We start from the raw sequence: 23899 nt of genomic DNA on the forward strand, positions 1-23899 counted from the left end.
ATGTGGAAACATGTGTGGGTTTTAAGCAGCGTTGGGCACCAGATTAAAGGACAGAGCCAAGACACACAATTTGTTTATGCAAGCTCAAGGTATGGGAAATTATTTTTCTATTACAGCTTAAAATATTAGCATTCTTCGAAATTATATATTTATATGACAAATCAAAGTTTAAAAACCTCAGCTCAGCCAAAACTGCATTAATTTTAATTCGGAAAGCTGTCCTATGTTAGTCTTTTTTAGGTTCTATATAACACTATACTTGTTTATTAACAAAATTATAAATAACTTTTGGGCTTTGCCGCTATATTTCCGGGCAACCAAATCAAATTTAAACCAAAAATCCGTTGAAAAGCTCGCCAGTTTAAGTGCCATCCCTTGCTCAATACTGTATATCGATATGATATCGATACCAGCCTCAGCTGTTTGAATCCACTTTACAGAGATGTAAAGGGGGAAACGCTTTTGTAAATCATATTAATTCTCATTTGTTTTGGGAAGTTAAAAGAAAACGCACTAATAAAGTGTACAAAAAATGTTAGGAAAACTCCTTAATTCGTAAAATGTTGTATCGTATTACGTTTATAATAACTAAAAAGTTTAAACCCCTCCAAATGCATTTCTCCGTCGTCCATGGCTTCCCTACTCCGATATTTCTGTTCCATCCCTAGGAGGGGTCATAAAACCGCGGCTAATCTGAACCAATTCCCCCAACTCCCACTGGAGATTAGATTCACCAAAGTAACAATGGGCAGCGCACGGAACCTTCTGTTGCTATCCTCGTCGCGATTGCATGGTCATGGATATTTAGAGCACGCCCGCGGCCAGCTGGAGGAACTCTTCAAGGGGTGAGCTAGTCCAACCATTTGTCATTCCTTTAATAGCTCTTGCCTTCCTCCTGGACAGGGCTAGTGTGAAGACCGTCCTCTTTGTGCCATACGCTCTGCGGGATCACGACAAGTACACTGCCACCGTTCGCGATGCCCTGCAGCCGTGGGGCTATACCGTGGAGGGACTCCACACGAAACCGGATCCCGTCGACGCTCTGAGCAAAGCCCAGGCCATCTTTGTGGGCGGCGGCAATACCTTTGTCCTGCTCCGCACCCTCTACAAGCTGAATCTACTGGAGCCCATCCGGGAACTAGTCCTGCGCGAAGGGTTGCCCTATGTGGGCAGCAGTGCCGGCACCAATGTGGCCACACGCTCCATTCACACCACCAACGACATGCCGGTGGCCTATCCGCCGAGCTTTGATGCCTTGGCCCTGGTCCCCTTCAATATCAATCCGCATTATCTCGATCCGGAGGTGGGGAGCCAGCACAAGGGCGAGACACGGGACGAGCGACTGGAGGAGTTTGTGGCATATCATCAGCTACCGGTGCTGGGACTACGCGAGGGCACCAGTGTACGCGTCCAGGGAGAGAAGGCAACGCTACTGGGAGACCGCAATGCCAAGCTCTTCAAGGCGTATGTATCGCAATCCTAGTGGAATCCTAGAATGATAATTCTTTAATTACTTTTGCAGTGATGGCAATACTGAGGAGCTGACCCCTCATTCGGATCTTAGCTTCCTCCTGAAACAGGAGTAGAAATACAAAGCAGAGTCACTGGAAGTTACGTTGAGTTGATGATAACATCTACATTTATTGTACATAATTTTATGTATTATTCTGCAATAACAACAATTTATATTCCTACACGTAAAGTAATTTTATACTAACGACTAAATGTAAAAAAATTGGTTTCATTTTGTGCGAAATTAACTTTAGTAATAAATTAAACGGATATCCCTTTGGGCAGGGCAGGCAGATTTGATCCTATTCGATGCTAAAATGGTATCAGAGGCATATATGGTAGCTAGTTCAATCTAAAAGACAAGTGAGCGAAACCGGTAATATCATTAATTAAAGGTTTCCTTTAAGGAACAAGTAAGCTTTGTCGTCTTAAAAGTTACGTTTCTTTGTAAATCAGAGGAAAGTGTGTTGGGGTCCCTTTTTAAGTGACTGAAAGGGGACTCCTTCCTCGTTTTCTCACACTCTGATTAAAAAGGAAACTTTCTTTTCCAATTGAGGAAATAAAGAGAAATGTCAAGTGTCTCCTAGAGTTAGGATAGGATACTCTGGGCAAGTATACATTTAAATCACCTTAATTCTAGACCTGGCACACACACACACTTTTGAGGCAAGGCGGCATCTGTTCTCTCTTCGTTTTCTACTTTCGAATGGTTAACACTTAGCTTAATTAATTAATTTGGGGTTTTGGTTTGGGATGGGAATAGATGAATCGTCGTAAAGGTAAAGATAAGTATTTACATGCGAATGGAGAAATAATAGTTACTTATTTACTGACCCACCATTTTGAGCATTGAATGTTTCACTTTTTAAAGCAAGCAACAACAGGAATTGCCTAGGCCTACACACTAAGTTACGGTTTGAGATAGGTCTCCTACAGGATGCTCAGGGGCTTAAGCTTTCTTTCATTTTACCATGGGTGCGCGAGTATAGGAGCTGACACAAGTCCTGTATAAGATCTAGATCTAGAGACAAACACACTAAAGACATATAATGAATGGGAAGCGTAACGCCAAGGGACTCGATGGAGTTCGATGGGTGTTACGAATCTTATTCATTATATGATCTCCAATCACACACGCGAGGCATTCACTACTTCAGTCAGTCACACCTGGAAATATATGTAAGTTTATAAAAAAAAGGAACTGATGATATAACAGGCAGGCGCTGGAGCTGGAACTGAAGCTGAAGCTGTGCTATTTGTGAAGAATACTTTTATCCTCGTAGCGTATGATGGCATCGCCTATCTGCTTGCGTGACGCCAAATGGATGCACTGCTCCCGGCCACAGCGCTCCGGCAGACCACTGTCCGGCAGGGAACCGCCCCGCGCCAAATGGTTCCGCACATTCTGGCCGAATCGCAGATTTGGCTCCACGCCGCGCAATATATGCACCGAGTGCTGCGCCGCCACAAACATGTCCAATATGCTTTCCACGCCGGCGGGTCGCGTCGTATCCTCACCGGCTGACGGCGGCAGCAGCAGCTGGTCAATGTCCAAATCGCTGCGAATGATGGGCAGGCCCTGCGGATGCAGCAGCTTGCGGGCTGTCCAGAGAGAGAGAGAGTATAGATATAGATTAATCTGGAACAATTCAACACTTTTAATCCTCACTCACCCTGAACATAGTCCCGGCTGTAGAAGGCTATCACATCGTGATTGCGACGATCAAAGTAACCGCTGCTTTGGCTCACATCGCAGGTGTCGCACTCCCGGCAGAACTGCGCCCAGCGGCACGGGTACATCTGGAAACCGATGGGCGCGTATACCTGGAAGCCCTGGATCGTGTTCATGCGCACCCGGTTAAGGAAGTCCGCCTTGAAGCCCATGCCCGGTGTGGCCAGCAGCACCAGGGACTCGAGTCCCAGCTTGGGCAGCGCCAGATCGGCTACCACCAGGCTGAGCAGCTGACGGGGCCCGTACATGGAGGCGTGCAGGAGCCAGGCCTGAGGATCTATTGGGTCGCTCAGCTGCTCCGGCAGCCGGATGGACACCCAGGCGATCCGCGAGCCATCCGTCTTGTACTTGGAGGAAAGATCCAGGGCCAGGGTCTTCAAAGCCTTGAATGGATCCTCGTCGCCCTTGCTGGGTGAGTCCAAACGGTACAGAAAGATCTGTGAGGATAGATTATGATTATTACTAACTATTCGCAGAACGCATTAGAGTTTCCCCTGCCATCTCACCAGCAGCAGGAAGGTGTTGTCCTGGTTCTGCATACATATCCGTTCGTACTGCTCCACAAAATCCAAAGCATCGAGCACCTGGTGCTCAAATGCCGGCATCAGCATGGCAATTCGTGTGCTCTCGGTGACATAGGGCGAGGGCACCACCTCGACACGGCCCAGAGGTTTGACCACCTCAAAGCTCTTGACCAACTGGCGGCGACTGCGACCGGATCCCTCCACCAGGCTAAGATGCAGCTGATAGTCCATGCCGCGGGTGGCATCGAACTTCCGGTACGCACTGTGCAGACTGTGATAGCTTAGTCGCGGATGCTTGAGGGCCGCATACTGCAGGGCAATCTCTAGGACCTTGGCAAAGTCCAAGGCCTCGATCCGTGAGAGGGGGGCCACCGCATGCTCGGCATTCCCGTGCGGCAGGAAGCTGTGCGTGGCATTCAGAAGCTGCCACGTAAGGATATCGTGCCGCGTCTCTGGTGCACTTGGCGGTGGCACGCCCAGCGGCCAACGGATCTCGAGGATCTTGTTCGAGATGCTGCCATTGGCAATGCGATATGACTTCTGTTCCAGCGCATAGCCACGCTCCTGCACCATCTCCAGGTGATGCTGTCAATGGAATTAATTGCTATTATATATATTTTCAATATTCTATTGAATATTTCCTCTCACCTTGGAGTAGTAGGCGTGCAGGCGATAAAAGTCCTCGGGTGTCTGAACGGGATACACGGTGCTGGCATTGCGGAAGGCCTCCTCCTTGGCCAGATCGCTAAAGTCCCGATGTCGCCGTCCTGGCGCGTCCAGGGCATAGCTATACTGTCGCATTCCCTGCAAGAAATAACATAATGAAAGCCATTTAGTAGAGGCAGTGAACAGCGCCAGTTGGCCAAGGTCAAGGGCAAGTTCTGGGTCTGGGTCTGGGTCTGGGAATCCCACGACTCCCAGCCAGATGGGGATCTTTCTCTTGCCATCTTTTACGATCCATAAAAAGCCAAGCGAGCGTAATTAAATTAACAATGTCGCACTGAGGAGAACAGAGAACGGGGTCTTCTGGTTGGTTCTTCCTCTGCAGTTTCTCTGGAGGAATCGAGGCAGCAGGGGAAGTAGTAGGAGGATCATTAAAATTGCCGGCGCACATTAATCAATTCCCGGCGTTGCAGTGGAGCAGGGTAGCAGCTTTGATGCCGCCGTTAAGCAAAACTTTCTTGGTCAGTTAATTAAGCAAAAAGGGTGAAAAAAAGTATAGAAGAAAAAATACAAACAGACTTTGTTTAAACAGTTGCAGTCGAAAAGCAAGGGAATTATATATCAAAGTTTGTCATATTCTATATGAAAATAAAACAATAAATTCTATATAGCAGAAAGTTTGAATGAAAATATAATAATGAAACCATACTATAATCATATAAGCTTAATATCATGAAATCTTTCAAGTGGAAAAGAGTGATACTCCTTCAAGTTAGTTAAATTCTAAATAAATTTAGTTTAGTATTTAACACTTTCTTCCAAGTACAAAATACTTCAAGTGCTACTGTGTTTACCAGAGACCACACATATCACATATATCATTCCCCTGACGCATAAATAAACGCGAATCTCAAACAAACTCAGTGGAATCGGAATCGAAATCGGAATCAAACAAACATAATGCTCCCACTAATGATCTAAACATATCTTAAAAGTTGTTCCGCAAAGTTTACTAATGCCTTTTCTACGAAATCCAAGCAAAATCGGAGTGTTTTATATACAAAATAAAAGAGGAAACCCACTTTAGGAAGCCCAAGATTATATATCCGTGCAGTTTGCAATTGAAATATATCATAACTAATTCACATTCCTTATTTATAGTATTATTATTATATTACAATTTTTGGAACAACACCACAGCTTAAAAAATTCATAACTTGGCTAAAAATGTATTAATTTTAATTCGGAAAGCGGTCCCATGTTAGTTTTTTTAAGGTAAAAAAATTCGAATTTTTATAAATTTTAACGATGTAATAACCCCTTATAAAATTTGGAAAAAATTGAAAAAAAAATTTGTTTTTTTAATACATGTTTTTAGTCGATATTTCGATATTCTTATACGACAATTTTTTTCAACAAATCAATGTTTAAAAAACTCACTACTAAGCTAAAATTGAATTAATTTCGATTCGGAAAGCTGTTCTGTTCTAGTTTTTAATAGGTAAATAAATCTGCATAGTCAAATTACATTTTTAATTTATTTCAATTTTAGTCGATTTTTCAGAATGTTAATGATGTAAAAAACGGCCTAAAAAAATATTGAAAAAAAATTTCAAAAATTTGTTTCTCTCCTTTTTGCCTAGAAAGATTCCCCTGTTGATGCTGATCAAGAATATATATAGTTTATAGGGTCGGAAATGACTCCTTCACAGCGTTTGAGGCTTCTGACTAGCATTAAAATACCGTTTTTTAGTCGATTTTTCAATATTTTTATATGACAAATTTTTTCAACAAATCAATGTTTAAAAATCTCACTACTAAGCTAAAATTGAATTAATTTCGATTCGGAAAGCTGTTCTGTTCTAGTTTTTAATAGGTTAATAAATCTGCATACTCAAATTACATTTTTAAACTATTTCAATTTTCGTCGATTTTTCAGAATGTTAATAATGTAAAAAACGGCTTAAAAATTATTGAAAAAAAATTTCAAAAATTTGTTTCTCTCCTTTATGCCTAGAAAGATTCGTCTGTTTATGCTGATCAAGAATATATATGATTTATGGGGTCGGAAATGACTCCATCACTTTATTGCAAGCTTCTGACTAAAATTATAGTACCATTTTTAATTTTTTTTTAATTTTTGTTGAGAAATCAAAATTAAACTATTAAATGGTTTATTTTAAGGAATCAACAACTGTTTTTTACCTTTGATTTATAGTAATAAAAAATTGTAAACAATTTCAGGGGAAATTGCTCAAGACCACCGACTTTTCTGGCAGCTGCTCTCAAACTGTCACGTCTTGAAGTTAACACACAAAACACACACAACAACAGCAACACACACTCTACACACACTTCATCGATGGTTGCGAAGAAATTCTGTTGTTGCTACTCGGAAATTAAATAAACTGAGTTGTTCATCAACCTCTAGAGATGAGATGCTGGTTTCTATTCAGCTTCCAGATCTGATTTTCGCTCAACCTATTTATTTATGCTCTTTTCTTAAAAAAAAAAAAAAAACCATATATATATGTATCTATATATCTGACGCATGCTGCTGGGTGTGAGAGTACTTGGCTTCTTTTTTTATTATTATTTATTATTTGCTTTGGCTTTTCAGGGTCAGAGTTGTCAGGTTTGTTCTAAAAGAACCTTTAACCTTTACAGGCATTATTATTGTAATAAAAAGAAACCTTTAAATTATTATATTATTATATTATACAATAATTTATTTTTTATTTTAATATTTTTCAATTAAGAATCCATATTTATTTTGGGGGAAATAAGCTCAACTAGTAACTCTGGTAACAATAACATCAATGAACTGATTTCTTTCTCGACATTCGAGTATGTTTGTGTGTGTTTTTTTTTAGTCAAAAGCAAATTGTTTAAATAAATAAATAGCCATGTAGGAAGACGAAACCGAGCAGAAGCTAACTGAAAAGGCATCAAAAAGCACACAGCAAATTAATTGATGAACGCACAATGCCCATGCTCTTGGAGTCTTTAGATCTGTTTATTGTTAAATCTGTTTCTTATTTGGATCGAAAAAGAGTAAATATATGTAGTATTTTTTTTTTTAGTTTGTATGGAAAAGTTTAAGCCTCGATTTGTGTTTCGGTGCGAAGTTTGCCTTTAGATTATATCACATTTTAATGATGAATGTACATATTGTATTATAATAGTATTTTCTCTTTCCAAGGTTACGGATTTCGTTTGCTTCTGCTCGTGCTTTGCAGGCAAAGCAAGGACATGGTGAGGGAGATAGGAAAGAGAATCTTTTGCTCTCATATTTCTTTAAAAAAAAGTTCTAGTTCTCACCTGAAAACTCTCCTGGCATCCAGACACACGACTGGCATACTTGACGCACCTTCCAATGTTGACGCTGTGGTCACCGGTGCTCCCAATCCGGACGCAGCGTTCCAGATTGTTACGCATCTTGCGGATGACACTGCTGCTGAGCAGTATTCCAGCCTCCAAGGAGCAGTAGTTACGATCACTGATACCGGGTGGCACCTGATCTTGATCCTGATCCTGCTCCTGATCCGGATCCGTCTCCTCGCCGCCTGCTGGCTCGTTGGAACGAGCAGTGAGACCGACACGGGCACCGCCCATATACAGATCAAATGTGATGCTCATGTGATAGAGGAGCTTCGTCAGCTTCCTGGCGTCCACGTAGACATTGTCCGGAACCAGCAGGAAGTAATCATATTCATCCAGGTAGTTATCGGCAATGTACTTGATCACATGGAAGGGACGCCGACTCTCCTGGGTGTCCGTGAAACCGACTATGTTCTTTAGTTTGTAGTTGGTCTTCACGCTATCCGCGTAAATGAAAAACTTGATCTTGTTCACCAGGTGGGCGGTGGTGCGATTGAAGGCCGTGGCAAAGGTGTTGATGTGCTCCTGTGCGGTCATAACCCCAATGAAGATCTTCTCGCGAATGCCCAGCTCTGAGGAGTAGTAACGCGGCCGAATTACATTCTTAACCTGTTTGGGATTACAAAAGAAAAATATATATTTGTAAATTTAAATTATTAATTAGAGAAAGGAAATGTACAATATTTGTTATTTAAGGTTATTTAAGGTATTTATAAGTATTTATTAAGGTATTCATAATTATTACATAATATTTTACATAGTTATAGATGCCTGTCGTAATATTTAAGGGAGAAGAGCTTTGATGTGTATTTTTTTCCTCTATATAAACCTTTAATTGGTCCGGAAAATGGCTGTTGTTCTATAAACAATTAGTTAACAATTTGTCTAGTGTTAGTTTAGTTATCTATTAAGTCTCACTCGGCGCTTTGTTTATGGATCTGCAGAGTATGGCTGTAATAACATATCATTTTCAAGATTCTAATTCAATATTAAATCATAAACACCTTTAAGAAATTGATTATTTGAGTTAACAAATAAGTTTATGACAATCTATAGGCCTAATAGATAACTATTTCGTTTCCTAATAAGATCAATTTTCCCTATTTTATAAACACTAATGATTTAATGAGTTGCTAATAATCGCATATTCAAAGGAAACATATTCATTTATAAAATATAAAATATAAATATAAATAAATATGTTTTGGAATCGTAAATATAGCTGGCCCTAAGCTGGGGGGATCTATCTTGGATTTCGAGAACCGATCTTGAAAAGATCTCCCTAATAAATTTCTGAAATCTCAAGTTGATTGTACGTGACTCCGTGGTCAGAAGTGGAATTTCTACAGAGGGTGAATCACATTACCAGAAGGCAGAAGGGAAAACAATATGCATATAGTTCTCTAAGAAAAATCGAAGTCAAAAGTATTTAGTATTTGATAAATAAAACACAAGTGGCTTGCCCACCTGCCTATTATTTTTATATTTTTTTCTGGTTCTTTTATCTGCCCAATTACATCAATTCCACCACGCTTATGTACTTATGGCGACTACATCATAAAGCAAGTACTTCAAGTGGTTCCCTTTTTGTTTCATTCTTTGGCCACTTGAGGAGGCAAGGTTTTAATTTGTATTTATTGTTGTTCTTTTACGACTAAGTAGATGACTGTTCAAAGTTTGAGGAGGCCAATGAGGAATTCCCCTCCAGGCGAATATACTTATATCCATTATCTGGAAGCGAAATAATTTCCGATTGCGATTTCCAGAATGCCCAGAAACGATGATAGTAACATTTTTAGTGACTTAATGCTCTCTGACACTTGGATGGAATATTTTTTTAATTATTTATTGTGAGTAGAGCATGTGATTGGGCTTTTCTTTTGGACTAGGGAAGGTTTAACTTTTAGGTCGTATGATCAGTTTTGAAAATAATAAGAGAAATAACATTTAGAATAAGCCTTACTTTCGTTGATATTTAAATTTGTAACTCAATATATCTTTTCATTTTTAAATGCATTTCAAGGCTCCAAAATATTTGGTACTTCCTTAAAAAGAACACCAACAAACTATAAACAAAATGTGTGAAACTAATGCTTAGCAAAGTAAATATTTCCTGCCATAAACAAAACTCTTTATCATTTTTACTACGAAATTATTGATTTGTTTTGGCTTGAACTTTATGGATTACCGAGTATTTGAACTTGAGCAATTATGAATAGCTTGTGAGTCACTGTGCAAAAGATTTTCGAATGGGTAAACATCCATTTAGCTTGGCCAATTTTGCATGCATGCCACTAACTTTGCTGGTTAATTCATGGGGCATCTTTCGAGACAGAGACTGAAACCAAGACCGGCAATTGACCCAAAGAGATGTATGCCTCCTCCTCCTCCTCCTCCGGTTTAAAAAAAATCCACCTGTTGGGCAAGCGAAACTCCACCTGAGCTTGTTAAATAAACAAAATGCCAATTGCCGGGTTGTGCAATAGTCTATAGGAATTATGGCTAATTAAAAAGTATTCCTAATAGATTTTTAATAACTGCAAACAAGCTGTTTGCTGCCAGGTTTATATGGCATCGTTAAGCAGCGGCGGCGCAGGGTCAAAGCTTCTATTAATATTACTTTATGATTTTTAAGAAAAATACCCTCAAATTCAAAAGAGGGCCATGAAATTGGAATAAAGAATAAGTAAACATCTTGGAGAATATTGAAAATACAGACAAGAACAGAGACGGGGTTCGGGGAAAAGTATTAAATTAAACCCATTTCTTGAAATTTCATTTTAATCACATTTTTATAAAAACTTTGGGAGTATTTCTGAAATTTGTTGCTAAATGAAAACCTATCAAATCTTATAGTTTATAAACAATTGTTGTAAACTTTAAAGAGCACTTAAAGTTCGCTTAGGGAAGTTTAAAGTTTTCCACTTTGAGTTTTTCTAATACTTCTTCATTTTGTAATTTATGATAATTTAAAATATGTAATTATTTTTGTGTCATTGTTTTTATGTTGAGTATTTAACAGTCCTTGGATCTCAGGCAATATTGGAAAAGCAAAAAATGGGTGTTTGCCGTTCAACAGTTGTTAGCAAATAGACTCGTCTGTGTCAGCAATTAGCAGTGATCACCTTAATAAATATAAATACATGATTAAGAAGGCAACATGCACTGAGAAAAATTGTAAAAAATAAGCCAAAATTATGACACATTAGTGTTAGCAAGAAAGAAATCCAGCATCGAAAAGCCAAAGTTTTAAATATACCACAGTCTTTGGATTGACATTTTTATACCCTTGCAGGGTATTATAATTTCAGTCAGAAGTTTGCAACGCAGTGAAGGAGGCACCTCCGACTATATAAAGTATATATATTCTTGATCAGGATCAACAGCCGAGTCGATCTAACCATGTCCGTCTGTCCGTCTGTCCGTCTGTCCGTCTGTCCGTCTGTCCGTTTCTACGCAAACTAGTCTCTCAGTTTTGGAGCTATCTGAATGAAACTTTGCAGTTAGTCTTCTATATACTCTCACTCGTATATATGTCGGAACGGGCCGGATCGGACGACTATATCATATAGCTGTCATAGGAATGATCGGAAAAGTTTTACAAAAAAAATTATAAAATTTTTAGTTTTCAACAGAATTTGATCAAATTTGAGATATAGCCATTTCATATTATTCTACAATTTTGTCTAAAATTTTATGAAAATCGGACGACTATATCATATAGCTCCCATAGGAACGATCGAGAAATTAATTCAATTAAAAAGTATAACATTTTCAGTTTTCAACAGATTTTCATCAAATTTAAGATATAGCCGTTTCATATTATTCTACAATTTTGTGTAAAATTTTATGAAAATCGGACTAATGTATCATATAGCTCCCATAGGAACGATCGAGAAATTTGAGAGGAATGAGAATGGCGGTGGCTGTTGTCGGAAGACTGACAATCGCGGTGGCGATAACATTTTTAGTTTTCAACAGAATTTAATTAAATTTGAAATATAGCCATTTCATATTATTCTAAAATTTTGTGTAAAATTTTATGAAAATTGGACGACTATATCATATAGCTCCCATAGGAACGATCGAGAAATTAATACAATTAAATTTATAACTTTTTTAGTTTTCAGCTGATTTTCATCAAATTTGAGGTATAGCCATTTTATATAAGTCTAAAATTTTGTGGCAAATTTCATAAAAATGGGACGACTATATCATATAGGTGCCATACAAACGATCGTTTGATGTAGAGGAAAAATGCAAATCTGTGAATGTAAAACTGCAAATATAATATGTATAGGTGAATGAAATGAAAGCAGGTATTACTTCATTGTTTTTTAACACAAATATATATAATTTATATTGTATGGATTCCTATTCATAGAAGTTCTATCTGCAAGGGTATATAAACTTCGGCGTGCCAAAGTTAGCTTCCTTTCTTGTTATATTACAATTTTTTCCACAGATCAAAATTTAAAAATCTCATAACTCAGTCAAAAAGGCATAAATTTCAATTCAGAAAGCGGTCCTATGTTAGTTTTCATTAGGTTAATAAATCTGCATACTTAATTTAAAATGTCAAAAAATTCAAATTATTATCAATTTTAACGATGTAACCCCTTATAAAATTTCGAAAAAATTTTCAAAAATGTTGTTTCTTCACTTCATGCTTAAAAAGATTCCCCTGTTGATGCTGATCAAGAATATATATAGTTTATAGGGTCGGAAATGACTCCTTCACAACGTTTGAGGCTTCTGACTAAAATTAAAATACCGTTTATAAGTCGATATTTCCATATTATTATATGAAAATTTTTTCAACAAATCAATGTTAAAAAAACTCACTACTAAGCCAAAAATTGATTAATTTCGATCCGGAAAGCTGTTCTGTTCTAGTTTTCAATAGGTTAATAAATCTGCATACTCAAATTACATTTTTAGGCTATTTCAATTTTCGTCGATTTTTCAGAATGTTAATGATGTAAAAAACGGCCTAAAAAATATTGAAAAAATATTTCAAAAATTTGTTTCTCTCTTTTATGCCTAGAAAGATTTGCCGGTTTATGCTGATCAAAAATATATATATTTTATGGGGTCGGAAATGACTCCTTCACTTCGTTTCGAGCTTCTGACTAAAATTAAAATACCGTTTTTTAACTGATATTTATCTAATATTTTATTTGAAAATGTTTGGATCAAAACCATATTACCCTATTTAAATTTCCCACTAAACTACTTCAATTAATCTACAAATTACACCTTAATTTCTGTGACTTGACACTCGATTTCAATATCGATTTCGGATGCAAATCAATTGCAATACATTTAGCATAGAGTTACCTAGTACTTGGGGTGGCACATATGCAATCGCTGGTCGGTTAATGGGTGAATGTGGCGCTTTAATTACCACGATGGGGTCACTGCTTGATCCAATCGCCAACGTAACGGATCGGACCAAGTTCTGACCTTGTGCCAATATATAGCACAGACGCGGACAGACACGGGGGGAGGAGGAGGAGGTACATTTGCCAATCATCAACTGTGTAAATATCGGGCGAAAGGTAAACCGCGGGTAAAAATAACACCAAAAAAACAACACATCCATTTCGGTTGAGATTTCTTCGTTCTTTTTTAATGCGTTTTGTAGCGATTTTTGGGTAAATAAAAATGCTTTTCGAATTATGAATGATGCATTGGTGGGGAAAACAGTGGTCCTTAAACTATTTAAGACAATAAATAATGATTAAAATACATTAAATAAAGAATATATAGTATTTATTGGGTCATATTGATAAAAAGGGATCCTGCTTTTCAAAATGCTTAATAAGTAAATATATTTGGAGAGAAATAAAGTTCGATAACATCAAAACAAACATAATTATATCTTGATGTATCAAGAAATAATTTTAAAAAATAATTTAACTTTGTTGCATCTTTAAAGTAAAGATTTATAAGCATTAATATGTATATATTTCAAGTGACAGTTTATAAATAATCATATTAACTTTTGTTATACAATAAAACCAATCTTTAAAGTATTAACAAATTGAAAATGTAATGAAAATATATAAAAATAGGACATCTTTTAAAATATAGTGTATGCACATTTAATATATCTTAGCATTTGTCCACTGTAAGTTTTAATTCCGTAAATTCCGTAACAAGGCCAATCATCATGGATAATTCACTAAAAGGTTTGTTCACCTGAAGAATGAGTTCGCATCTTTGAGATCGCTCGAAATTCCACATAAAATGCTAATAAATTTCCCCGGCCGCAAACGGAAATCGAGAAAATCTGCCACGAAAAGCACGTGGGCGGCATGAGGAATACATTTTTTTTAAACTGGGAGGGGAAAATTTATAACCAAGATAGCATTAGTAACCAATAACCTTGTGACGTAATGACAACAAACGGAAGTGAGCCAAAATGTTCCAAAAGAAAAGAATATATATATGTATATATATTGGGGAGTCAGCTAACCAGGCTAACCGTGCCTTATCGATGGCTGTTCTTATCAGTAGATATTGCCAAGACGACGTCACCGGCAGCAGCAACAACGGGAATACAAATAAAACAAAAAAACAACAGCATTTCCAATTTCAATTTCCATTCGACAAAATTTTAATTAAACACACACATACAGATAGGGATTCCATATTTGTTTACTCGCCGTCCTACTAATAAACCCCATTCTTTGATCACCTTCTGGCGACCAAACAAAATATTAATAAAGATTTGAAATAACAAAAAAAGTATAGACCATTTTTTTATTGTGGAAAAAATACAACTTGTAGAGTACAAGAATATTTTAAGATTAAGATTTGAGTACTTGTTGGAGAATAAATAAAGCAAATATTTATAAAGAAAATGCTACAAGTATTCTTAATAAAAGGTTATAAATCTTTTAAGTTTTTCCTGTAAAATGTCTCGAGTTTCTTTGCTGTGGAACTTTGCAATTAATTAACAGAAACGAAGCACTTAATTAATGACAAGCTTAATGTGCTCAATGGAATATATACATACGATTCGGTTCATAATTGAATCAATTACTTAACCCAGTGTCTTGATCCAATAATTTAAATAATTGACATTAAATACAGTTCACTGACGTCTTTCAAGGCTTAGGATCTTATCTACCTAGCAAAAGGCAATAAATTACAGAGAGAGGAGTGTATATAGTTAATCACTGGCATTAGTATCGATAATATGTCTATTAAACAGTCACCCAAACCGGATTCAAAAGGCTATAGATCACTTTAACCGTTGACAAATCATTCGCTTCGATTCGATTTGATTCGATTTGATTCGATTTGATTCGCATTGCCTCGTTGAATGAATTAGGCATGTCGAGTATGTAAAGCAGCTTTGTTTTAATCGCTGACTAAATATTTGCACATTTGGCAAGCCCTAATTTTACCCATTATTACACGGTGCTTACGATAGCAAACAGAAACTAAGTAGTGGCCATATAAAACTAGTACACAACACTATAGCGGCTATATCTGGAGATTTATTGCACTCCAAAGCCGACGACGACAAGTAGGGCCATATAATCACTGTGTGGATTTTTATCGCGTCCTAAGTTCAAGTTTAGTCGATTTCTGAGTCATCGGAAGACCGTCAAGGAGTTAATTTCAAATTACACAATAGTACAACAAAGTCACATAAGACTTAATTAATTTACTCAATATTTTTGTAATTAAAAAGCTTCAATCATTCTTTAAATACATTCAAAACTCAAGACATTGTTTCAAGGATTTATTTGAGCCCCAGTTTTTCCAATTTCCCTTACGGATCAGGTGTATATATATATCATATATTAGACCCTGGGTAATCTCAGAGAGAGAGAGAGCGGAAAACTGCAGCTGCAAATTGTATTGGATGGGACAAATCTTAATTGGGACAAGTGCGAGTTCTCCTCCGTTCGCTCGGATTAGTCTCGTCTCGTCTCGTTTCGTCCGGCTACGCTTGTGCCAATTGATGTGCCCTGTACTCTGTACAGTCTGCCCTCGAATAAAGGCCACATTCAAACGGGGACCGGAAATGCGACGCGCTTTTCAATTAAGCCCACGCCAAGACGACACTCTGACCGATCTGGATGAGTTTCAGAATCCATAACGATGTGGAAATATATATATGTATATGAAAGCCTAACAAACTCCGGTCTCCCATGGCTAGTCTCTAATCATTGTAAATTAAATTCGAACAATTTAGATAATATATCTACTTACTAGACATTCTTGAACTTAATAAATGCATTTCATTCGGTCAAAGCTTTAATTAATTACAAGACAAAATGTGTTTAGAGAGAATTTAGAGAGTTTACTCATATTTCAGTCTATATTTTGCCAAAGCTTGATTTAAGTTTTAATTTAATTTAAAGCAAGACTAAAGTCTAGACTGGTAATCTTGAAATGTGCATTAGCACAACTTTGACATGTCTTTTATTACATTTTAACTAATCTTTTATTTGCTATTTGGTTGAAATGCTTTCTAAAGTCTAAATCTATTAACAATTGACACCTTAAAGTTAAAGTTTCCTTCATTTACATCCATCATTGAAGATCTTTTACTGTTTTTCCCTCTTATCTTAAGCACAAGATTGTAAATTAATTGATGGCTCAAATATAAGTATATATACATATAAGTATCTTGTGAGTCATATTTATTAGAAGAGATCTTGCTTCCTATAGTGTTTAATCAGGGAGATAAAACTTAATAATATATTATAATCATAGATAAGCATTGATATATCAAACAAAAACACTATATATAAAATTATCAATCGCTTCAAATAGAGATGGAGTATTGATATCTTTCTGTAATTACTGGGTTTTGTTTTTCCCATAGCAAAATCAACCTGACCTGAATCTGATCTTTATAATTACTTTACTATGGCTTTAATTCTATAATCATTTTATCGCTTGATATACGTTTTCTAGAACAAAGATTATTGTATCTTTGCAAGGTGTTGTTTGCTTAATATATATGTATATAGAAGTATATAAATGACATCAGGGTTGATAATATATATTATAAAAGTTTATATCCACTGAAAGGATTATCGGAATGACATTGAAAAACATTGGAAAACGAAGGCATCATTCAACTCTCCGTTTTCGTTTTCATTTTCAATTAAAATCTTGCGCAACTTCTGGCCACCAGTACAGCCGATAAGCGGGTTTATTTATAGAGCTAGTGCTATGCCAGCTGATAATAAGTCAAACGAACGAACCCAAAAACCCATTGATCTGCACGGGGCAAATACTCTTTACTACTTTACTTTATAAAACACATACACACGGGAGATTTTTTAAAAATATATAGATATAAAATGTATCTAGGCCTCACTTGCTGCCAGGATGCATACCCGAGGAGGACAAGTACTTATCGAACAGGTACTCCCCCACATCGCTGTGCGCCCGCTCCAGCTGTCGTATGAGATCGGCCAGAACCTTTTGACCATCGACCTGTTCCTGCAGAAAGTTTGCCTCAATAAAGTCACACAAATTGGGATCCGCCTCCTGGCCAGCCAAGGTGTGCAGATCGAGCAAATGCTGGTTCACCTCCAGCTCCATGTGCAGGGCAAGCCTTAGAGCTTCCAGAGAACTGGTAAAGCTGGGCACCGGCTGGGGGACACCACTCAGATGGATCAATCCGCCGCGCTTGTTCATATACTTCATGATCTTCTCGGCATGCTCACGTTCGTCGTGGCTTGCCTGCAGAAAGAAGCCATGCAGACCCGGTGAACTAATGTCCGACCTGTCAAAGTGATAGGCCTAAGAGATGGGTTGGATTAGGAACTCGAGGTCTATATCAGATCTACAATGGGCCTCACCATGGCCAGGTATTGGTGGCACGCCTTCAGCTCCATGTTAATCTGATCGTTGAGCTTGCCCTCACAGCTCTTGGCAAAGTTCTGGCGCATCAGCATGCACATGTGACGACGTCCTAAACTACGGAAGGCCATTTCTATTCCCATTTATTTGCTTTAAATTTTTTGTTAATTTCATCTGAAAGCCAGAATACAAACAGAAGGGCAACTCAGTTGGCAGCTGTTGACGCCAGGTGTCGAGAGATTCGGATCCATCGATCTCCCAAAGGGGTCGTCACATCATCTCTCCCTATCCCCCGTCCTAGGTTGGAGTTCAAAGTGCTGCCGGGGGGCTCTGATTTCACTTAACTTCCACTTAGCAATACTCTGTACACAATACTATATACAAATGTATATATATACATATATCTATGTGTCCAGATATGTTTGCTTTAACTTCAACAAGCACACACGGGGCCACGCTAAGTAAACCCAGTTATTGTCTTTTATTAAGTGAATGGAAGTCGACTTTTGTCCGAGTTTTGTATAATCTCGACAATGCTCTTTCAGAGGGTATTGCCCCAGCTTTAGGTACTATATATAATAACTAATGTTAATATATTAATTAATTTCACATCATTGAAAGAAGTGTACATTGCAGGCAAAGCTAAGAGAAGGAAAGATGGTAACAGAGCGCACAGAAGAGTGAATAAGAGAGCTCCTTAAAATATTACGAAAAATATGCATTACCAGCAAATTATAATTAAACATTTAAAGGGTATTTGTCAAGTCGATGCTCTGCACACATCACAGGGTATAAAACTCATATATTTTATACTTTATGATTTTTTTTCAAAGGAAGTTAACTTAAGGTTTTTGATGAGATGAGTGCTTTATTTTTTCGAGTGCTTCATTTTTTATTTTGTGGAACTTTGTTTTTTGTTATATTTAGCTTCAGGGTATTGACAATTTGACGGACACTTAAAAAAAGCTGAGCTTAAATTCTGAGACACGCGTGCGAATGAGTCGCAGGCATTATGATCGCAGCATATAACCATCCCCAAACTGACCACACACACACAACACTCATTACGCACACACCACAGAAATGGTGACTCTTAAAAACCATGTGCGCCTCGTAAAAAAGGCAATAATGAAGAAACAACTAAGCATTTTCACCATGCGGGAAAAACGAGACGGAGAAGAAAAACCTTTTAAGAGTTATGCAAATAACCATAACCATGGGGATCTCAATATCTTAGCTGAGGATTAAACCTAGCTTGAAGAAATAATATAAGAAATACTTTTAATAAAAGGGAATTACTTTTCTAGAGACTTGAAACCAGTTATCAAGTCCCAGAAATGATTGAAGAAAAATGATCCACATCTTGGCGGAGGCAATTAACGAATTATGTTAATTAAGAAACAGGTTTAGTTACCACAAAATCAACCCAATAATTCCATATTAATCTTAATCTTTTAAGCTCGAAAGTCAGGTGTATATTTAATAATTAAAGCACATACATATTTCAATTACGTGTTTCCCGCCATTAAAGTTCAAATTGAGACGAGTGTGACAACTTCGGTGACACTTTTACATCACCTCCCAAAAACCTCCAAAAATTATGGCAAGACAATCCAGTTTGCGATGTCATAAAAACGTGCAACAAATTATTAACAATATAAAGACGGGAAAAAATGTAATATATATGTATAAACGCAAACCTCAGCATATAGAATTGAAAAGTAAAAAGAAAAGAAAATAATCATCATAAATTGCTGAACATGAGGTGGAAAAAAGCGTACGTACGCCATAAGAAAATATTTAATCGATTTGAGTCGTTTTTTTTTTTTGGCCAAAGAAATGTTAATTCATTTATAAAATATATGTACACAATGATAAAACGCAAAGTATATGAAATGTAGCATAAATAGGTGATTGAACATTAAGCTATGGTGTGACTAAATAATTTACTCAATTCTTTTTAGGTGAAAAATAACATTTAACTATATACATTTATGGTTTAATTTTAATTTACTTTGATATTTTAAATTGAAATTGATATAGCAATTGCTTGGCTTATATTAACCTTTTACAATCAATTAATTAATTTGAAAATTTTACATTTAGATTAGAAAAAGCTATTTAAAAAACAATAATCACTTAAGGTCACTGGTATACCCTTACAGGGTATTATAATTTTAGTCAGAGGCCTGTAACACAGTGAAGGAGTCATTTCCGACCCCATAAATCATATATATTCTTGATCAGCATTAACAGGGGGTCATTCTAGGCATAAAAGAGAGAAACAAATTTTTGAAATTTTTTTCAATTTTTTTTTAAGCCGTTTTTTACATTATAGAAAAATCGACGAAAATTGGAATAGTTTAAAAATGTAATTTGAGTATGCAGATTTATTAACCTTTTGAAAACTAGAACAGAACAGCTTTCCGAATCGAAATTAATGGATTTTTGGCTTTGTAGTGAGATTTTTAAACATTGATTTGTTGAAAAAATTGTCATATAAAAATATGGAAATATCGACCAAAAACGGTATTTTAATTTTAGTCAGAAGCTTTAAATAAAGTGAAGGAGTCATTTCCGACCCCTTAAACCATATATATTCTTGATCAGCATTAACAGGGGAGTCATTCTAGGCATGAAGTAATGAAACATAATTTTTGTAAATTTTTTCAAAATTTTATAAGGGGTTACATCGTTAAAATTGATAAAAATGTTGATTTTTTTGACATTTTTAATTGAGTATGCAGATTTATTAACCACAAAAAAACGAACATAGCGCCGCTTTCCGAATTAAAATTAATGCATTTTTGACAAAGTTATGAGCATTTTAAACTTTGACTTTGTCCCACAAATTTTCAAATAAAGAAATATATAAATATCAGTTAAAAAATTGTATTCTAATTTTAGTCAGATGCTTACAATTCAGTGAAGGAGTCATTTCCGACCATATAAACCTTAAATATTCTTGATCAGGATCAACAGGCGAATCTTTCTAGAGATGTAGTACGGAAACAAAATTTTTTAAAATTTTTTAAAATTTTGTAAAATTTTATAAGGGGTCGTTCAAATTGTCAAAAATGTATAAAAAGTTTATTTTTTACCATTTTAAAATGAGTATGCAGTTTTGTTAATCATATCGTTTTCAGATAGGATCCTATATTTCATTTGCAAGCTGCAGGTGTATATAAACATCGGCATCCTGAAGTAGTTTCCTTTCTTGTTTTGTATTTAATTTAACAAATTCTCTGGAGAATAAAGAAAAACATTTACGCTACAAATAAATTAGTCACTTATTTTTCCTAGAATTCATTTTCTATAAAAATCGGACTAACGAGGAACCAGAGACAGGTTCTAATGGAACAAAAAATAAAGGAAATGTAAAGAGAACTCTGGTTACAAGTCATGGCTTTGTGCCCAATAAATAAATAACAATAAATAAATAAATAAAGAAATGGGCGAATTTCAGAGTCGATAAGGAAACTTAATCGAAAAGTACAAAACACAAAAAAAAAAAAAAACACTCACACACAAATCATATATAGAATGACGTCTGAAAAATTGTGAAAATCGGACACTAGGCAACAGGGTCTCCCAGTCTCAGTTCCCGGGTCTCAAGTGATCCAATCGGGGAGCAAAAGGGGTCATTGCACCCGGGAAATACTTTAAACAATATGTGAAACAAAAATGCTCGGTGTTAATTACAGTGCCTCCGCCTCGCAAACTATAACTGGTTGATTAAGAGGGTTTTTCTCTTGAAATCAGAAGAGGAGTCCCCACACATGTGTTTAACGATCCACAGAGCCCGACTTTTATGTGTATATATTTGGCTGTTTGAATATTAATTTAAGTTATGGCATTGAATATTTCTTGCTTAATTGAAGGGGTTAGTTACTAGGTTCTAAAATCCCAGCTGTCCAGTGTAGTGTTTCGGCGATAAGCAGGAAGGTCAATAAATCGCTATCAGCACCAGGCACTGATGTCCGATGTCCGATGCCTGATATATGAGACATGAGACGACGACGACATATTTGCATTTTTCAGTTAACATTTCAGGGGTATAAGGGGATTTACGGAATCGGATATTGGGGACCTTGGGAGTTTTTAATATTTTACAAAACAATATAGAGCTTAAGGGAATTAAATCCAACAAAAATCTTTAGTTTATATCATTATAATAAGTGATATTAATAAATTCATAATTGTTTCAAAACATAAACCATTTTAAACGATGTATAATCGATTCAAAAATAAGTAGAGTGTAATTAAAAAGAACTGGAATCAATAATAAACATATATTTTCCCACTTATAGCTGGCAAAACTTCAATATTCAAAGACTCCTAATTATTTTCACAGCTCTATTGAAAACCGTTCGTAACTTAACTTTCAATTAAATTGTATTAAAACTAATAAAAATGATTGTATGTACATTTATGAATTAATGGGTTCTCATGCTAAAATGTTAATATATATTTAAGTGAAACGTTTACTTGATTTGAATCAGGATATACGGAAAATTTCAACATCTGCATGTACTGAAAACGAAATATGATAAATGAGCAAATAAATATGGAATTATTATCTCATGCGGCTAATTACATAATTATCTAAATTGTACATTATTATTATATATATAAAGAATATATTAGAGAGAATGAGAGATCTGCTCAATTTTGTAAATTCTCCTATTTTTCATATTTATATTTTTCTGCTTTTAAAGGCATATGACTTTTAACGTAATTTATAATCGGTATCAGGTGTAAATAACAATAATAACTTTTAAGAAGGCTCAGCGTAAAGAATTTCGAACATAAAAAAAATAATATTCTTTTATAAATGTAATTAAATAATTTATAGAACACATACCGGCTTTTTGGCCTCAAGCGGCTTATTGATTAGGTTCAAATGGGGCTCAAAATCCTGGCCAAAGCGCTCGATCAGCCGATTCTCGGCGGCCTCCTGCGGACACTCCTCCTGCTCTACCAGCTTCCACATGCCCTCCGGGATATAGCACCTGAGAACGATGCCCAGGAGCACGCCGATGACGATGTAGTGCTTCCCGCTCAGCGCAGCGACCGGTCTCCGCATGTTTCCCAACTCTCTCTCTCTCTCTTGCCACTACTCCTTCCAGATGTAGATATGTGCGTGCGTGCGTGTGTGTGCAGAGGATATTGGAAGAGAGATGGCAATGGCAATGGCAATGGCAATGAAAGGGAGATGAAGATGCACAGAGAGGATGGGTGAGCGATGCGTGCAAGAGGAGGAGCAAGAAAGAACGGAGAAACTGGTGTGCAGAGGGAGAGTTTAAGCCAATTGTCATATGCACATTTTCGCTGCTTCTTATGGCACTTGTTGCTGCTGCTGTTGCTTCTCCTCCTTTTTGGTTCCGCTTCGATTGCTGCTTCTCCTTCTGGTTTTTCCCTGCTTTGCCTTTCCTTGATCTGCGCTCGCCTTCTTCTTGGATTCCAACAAGTGCGCTTGCCGCCGGGCCTGTTTATTTTATTTTTGGCACTTTTCGCTCTCTTTTCGCCGCACGCACTTCTTTCGTCGCTCTCTTCGCGGTTTCCTTTCTTTCATTTTCGATACATTTTCCGTTCAGAACACCGCACTGGGATAGTTCATTTATTTCACTCTTCTTTTCACACCAAACAATTTTTGCCGCAAAAATTTCGTTTCGCTTCCAGCGCGCGCGGGGATGCGGGGTTAGTGAGCGGAAAAAAATAATAAAAAAATTCGAGCGCCGGACCGGTTCCACTGCGCGAAAAGTAAACAATAAATTAGAGGTGGAAGTTGAGGTGAGCAAAACATCGATGAAATCATCGATGCATCGTTTTTTAAATCATCGATGTTTTCTTTTACCATCGATGTTTCTGTGCCGTCACTATCGGGATCAGTGGGGCAGTAGCTATTTATAGTCATTAGGCTGACCACACTTGTCACACAAACTTAGGAGAATTAACAGAAAAAAGCTGGAAGCCGACAGAAAATTTTAATATTAGCTTAAAAATAAAATAAGAGTAGTGAAACAATAGTCTGGCAGCACCGGATCTGGATTTCATTGCCAATTGCTATCAATAGGCGTTATCGATATTGATTTCCAACATCGATATTATAAGGTGGCCGGACTCCCTAAGCCGGGGCGTTGCCAGCCCGCGCAACTGTCACAACTAAATTATATTAAATATATTACTTTAAAAATATTAATTTTAATTTTTTTCTTACAAAACCGCAATGGTTTTTTTGTAAACA

At 36.7% G+C, this 23899-nt stretch overlaps 3 protein-coding genes across 3 annotated transcripts; 1 reads left to right on the forward strand and 2 right to left on the reverse strand.

Moving 5' to 3' along the window:
• Nucleotides 1–389: 389 nt before the first annotated feature.
• Nucleotides 390–1805, forward strand: LOC110183520 (putative alpha-aspartyl dipeptidase). Its single transcript, XM_020951808.2, has 3 exons — nucleotides 390–845; nucleotides 904–1464; nucleotides 1523–1805. Exons 1-3 carry the CDS (start codon nucleotides 631–633, stop codon nucleotides 1584–1586), a joined length of 840 nt encoding a protein of 279 aa, XP_020807467.2. The 5' UTR covers nucleotides 390–630; the 3' UTR covers nucleotides 1587–1805.
• Nucleotides 1612–23456, reverse strand: Chpf (Chondroitin polymerizing factor). Its single transcript, XM_020951806.2, has 6 exons — nucleotides 22517–23456; nucleotides 7753–8421; nucleotides 4417–4572; nucleotides 3751–4353; nucleotides 3186–3681; nucleotides 1612–3114 (listed from the first exon to the last, which is right to left on the reverse strand). The coding sequence occupies exons 1-6, from the start codon at nucleotides 22736–22738 to the stop codon at nucleotides 2765–2767; spliced, it is 2496 nt and encodes an 831-aa protein (XP_020807465.2). The 5' UTR covers nucleotides 22739–23456; the 3' UTR covers nucleotides 1612–2764.
• Fer3HCH (Ferritin 3 heavy chain homolog) lies at nucleotides 17066–17876 on the reverse strand. Its single transcript, XM_020951809.2, has 2 exons — nucleotides 17652–17876; nucleotides 17066–17592 (listed from the first exon to the last, which is right to left on the reverse strand). Exons 1-2 carry the CDS (start codon nucleotides 17793–17795, stop codon nucleotides 17161–17163), a joined length of 576 nt encoding a protein of 191 aa, XP_020807468.2. The 5' UTR covers nucleotides 17796–17876; the 3' UTR covers nucleotides 17066–17160.
• Nucleotides 23457–23899: the final 443 nt, after the last annotated feature.

This window comes from Drosophila serrata, unplaced genomic scaffold (genome assembly GCF_035046125.1).
Source record: "Drosophila serrata isolate PLE 108 unplaced genomic scaffold, ASM3504612v1 contig_176, whole genome shotgun sequence".
In the NCBI taxonomy this organism is placed as follows: Eukaryota; Metazoa; Arthropoda; class Insecta; order Diptera; family Drosophilidae; genus Drosophila; species Drosophila serrata.

What these genes read in the sequence shown, in the direction of transcription:
- LOC110183520 (XM_020951808.2), top strand. Translation starts at nt 631, where the DNA reads ATGGCTTCCCTACTCCGATATTTCTGTTCCATCCCTAGGAGGGGTCAT. An exon ending in CTGGAGGAACTCTTCAAGGG is followed by an intron (nt 846 to 903) that starts GTGAGCTAGTCC and finishes CCTCCTGGACAG; the next exon opens with GGCTAGTGTGAAGACCGTCC. An exon ending in AATGCCAAGCTCTTCAAGGC is followed by an intron (nt 1,465 to 1,522) that starts GTATGTATCGCA and finishes TTACTTTTGCAG; the next exon opens with TGATGGCAATACTGAGGAGC.
- Fer3HCH (XM_020951809.2), bottom strand. Translation starts at nt 17,795, where the DNA reads ATGGGAATAGAAATGGCCTTCCGTAGTTTAGGACGTCGTCACATGTGC. An exon ending in GCCACCAATACCTGGCCATG is followed by an intron (nt 17,593 to 17,651) that starts GTGAGGCCCATT and finishes CCCATCTCTTAG; the next exon opens with GCCTATCACTTTGACAGGTC.
- Chpf (XM_020951806.2), bottom strand. Translation starts at nt 22,738, where the DNA reads ATGCGGAGACCGGTCGCTGCGCTGAGCGGGAAGCACTACATCGTCATC. An exon ending in ACAACACCTTCCTGCTGCTG is followed by an intron (nt 3,682 to 3,750) that starts GTGAGATGGCAG and finishes CTATCCTCACAG; the next exon opens with ATCTTTCTGTACCGTTTGGA. An exon ending in CAGCCGGGACTATGTTCAGG is followed by an intron (nt 3,115 to 3,185) that starts GTGAGTGAGGAT and finishes CTCTCTGGACAG; the next exon opens with CCCGCAAGCTGCTGCATCCG.